Raw genomic sequence first — 2500 nt, forward strand, 5'->3', positions numbered from 1 at the left:
TAAAATAGGCAACAACTTTCAATCAACATGGGTCACCAACAACTTTGGTCCAAGGAAACACCAAATCAACAACAAACATATCATTTTCATTGAAGTACTCACGGTAAACCATTATGTAGTGTGTAGTTCAAACAGCTGGTATCTCCACTACCGGTTGCCTGAAAAAAGTAAAGCATGTAGTAAAGAAATTACGAAAGAAGCGATCCAGATAATTACTATAAAAAATGCCAAATGAGACGTCGACCGATACGTTGTGTGCATAAATTGACAAAATTACCCCGACTACGATCTCAGTGGATTTACACTATCATCTCTACTACTACAGTAATGGTGATATTATGACTCCGCTTTCTTTGCTTCATTGAATCTTATTTTAATGGTAAAAATAGTAACCTTTTATACCAAGTTCGATTAAAATTGAATCTTACGTGTAAGGGGTTACAGTAAAAACGATGTATATTCATGATTAAAAGCAAACGGCGAGTGAAAATCTAACATCGTTTTTATCCTTAGATGAATCAAAGAGACTGGATAGATAGCGTAGCAGCGTCCTACTCTCTTTAGGCTAATTGAGCTCATTGAGTAAATTCTCTCGACTCCCTTTCCCACACACAAAAAAAAGAAAGAATAAACTGGATATATTACTGGCGTGATTTGACGATTGAATAGAATAAAACAAAAATTATTCTGGAAGGTGACAACTTTTAAACGATTATTCGTAGGGGCAAACGACCGAATCACTGAATAAATAATGCTATAGATAGATAAATATAATACCAAATTAGAATCTAGCAATCAAAGCGCTAGTGTGGCAATATTGTATTGCAACCTGAACGCCCTTCACCTTGCAGGTATAGTTCAAGAAGCTACAAAGCTCAGAACGAAAAAGTTGCCACGATGGATTATTATAATTTAAACTGCCTATATTTAAATTCTATTTGACGTCTTTGGATTACCATTTTCAGTTTGGATCATTGAATTATTTTTGGATTATGTTGTCGGTGTGGATTAAAAAAAACAACACATTTTTTCATACAATAACAATAAAACATTAGGATAACACTATTTAATACTATTACTATTGTGGATGACATTTCAATATTTCTACATATTTTAAAGAAAGCTAGATAATTTTGTTGTTGAACTTTTTTTTATCATTTTTTTAAAAATCTGGATTATTATTCGTAATGGTTTGGATTATTCGTATAATATTATCTGGCAACCCTGGTTTAGAGTTATTCGGTTAGTTGGTAAAAATCTTTATCTGACTCAAGACACTTAATGTCTAGAATGAAGAGTAAGCACAAGGGCCTCCTCCTCCTCCTCCTCCTCCTCCTCCTCCTCCTCCTCCTCCTCCTCCTCCTTCTTCTTCTTCTTCTTCTTCTTCTGCTGCTGCTGCTGCTGCTGCTGCTGCTGCTGCTGCTGCTGCTTCTTCTTCTTCTTCTTCTTCTTCTTCTTCTTCTTCTTCTTCTTCTTCTTCTTCTTCTTCTTCTTCTTCTTCTTCTTCTTCTTCTGGCACAAATAATGGCCATTCTCAATCGTTGTGGCACAAAGACAGGAGGCGTCCAGTCAAAACGATTAAGAATTGTCTTAATCAACATGGTGCAATATTAATGTAACGACTTGCGAAGGTTTGACCTTGATCATGAAAAAGTACGGTAGAGTTTCCAGTACGTAGCATTTACGGAAAAAGACCGTACAGATAGTTCGAAGATGACGTCACTCAGGTTTTTGTTATTGTTTTTTTTGCCATCCGCGTTTGTGAGTAATGCTCACTGAACCGTATTAAACCGACTATAAACGTTCATGGATACACACAGTTTTGTGTGTTGGTCCGCTATACTTCCGGGTGGCAATTTTATGAGCTTCTTAGCCAAGCGCATACTATCTATACACTCACATTTATGGAAAAAGACCGTATAAAAAAGCTCATACGGTCTTTTTCTATAAAAATCATAAAGGGAATAGAAAAATTTATGCATATACGGCACTCTATCTCAGAAACTACGATACCTGCGGCAATTAAACCTAGTGTAAAAAAAATGTCTTCTTTTAATTGTCAACATTATCTATGTAAAAAAGTGAATTTCGCATATTTTTTTTTGTGCAAATACTGTCTTTTTCGTTAAGAGGGCAGAATTCACTAGACGTTGCACTAGCCTAAAGTTGACGTCAAATTAAAGTTCTAGTGCCAGGCTATAAGTTAACGAGAAGGCTACGCTCTGAAACAGAGCATTATTCACGATTTCAACACAGGCTGTCGATATACATATATGGTTTTCTCAAGTGTGGCAATGAAATAATTAATTTCATCACTGTGACAAAATTGTGGGGCCACTTGTTCGGCTGCTTAGCATGTTTTAAAGGTGGCTATAATCGCACTGCATTGACCAAACCACCACCCCCCCCCCCCAAAAAAAAAAAAAAAAAAACCAAACCCCCCCCCCCCCCAAAAAAAAAACAACAAAAAAACCACCCCCCCCCCCCCCCCCCCCCCCCC

The 2500-nt window shown here is 36.8% G+C and overlaps 1 protein-coding gene across 4 annotated transcripts in view; it reads right to left on the bottom strand.

The window, feature by feature from the left end:
- LOC144966049 (putative amine oxidase [copper-containing]) overlaps positions 1 to 2500 on the bottom strand; it is a 57215-nt gene that overhangs the window by 45472 nt on the left and 9243 nt on the right. For 2 of the 4 annotated variants that reach the window (XR_013644148.1, XM_078902054.1), the window contains exon 2: positions 103 to 158. Coding sequence is in view for 2 of the 4 variants with exons in the window: in XM_078902054.1 (XP_078758180.1) it covers positions 103 to 112 (10 nt within the window). In the remaining 2 variants the exon portion in view is untranslated. The other 2 variants (XM_078902055.1, XM_078902058.1) reach the window with 2 other exon arrangements.

Source organism: Berghia stephanieae, chromosome 2 (genome assembly GCF_034508935.2).
Source record: "Berghia stephanieae isolate SIO BIC M18660-M18661 chromosome 2, UCSD_Bste_1.3, whole genome shotgun sequence".
Lineage (NCBI taxonomy): Eukaryota > Metazoa > Mollusca > Gastropoda > Nudibranchia > Aeolidiidae > Berghia > Berghia stephanieae.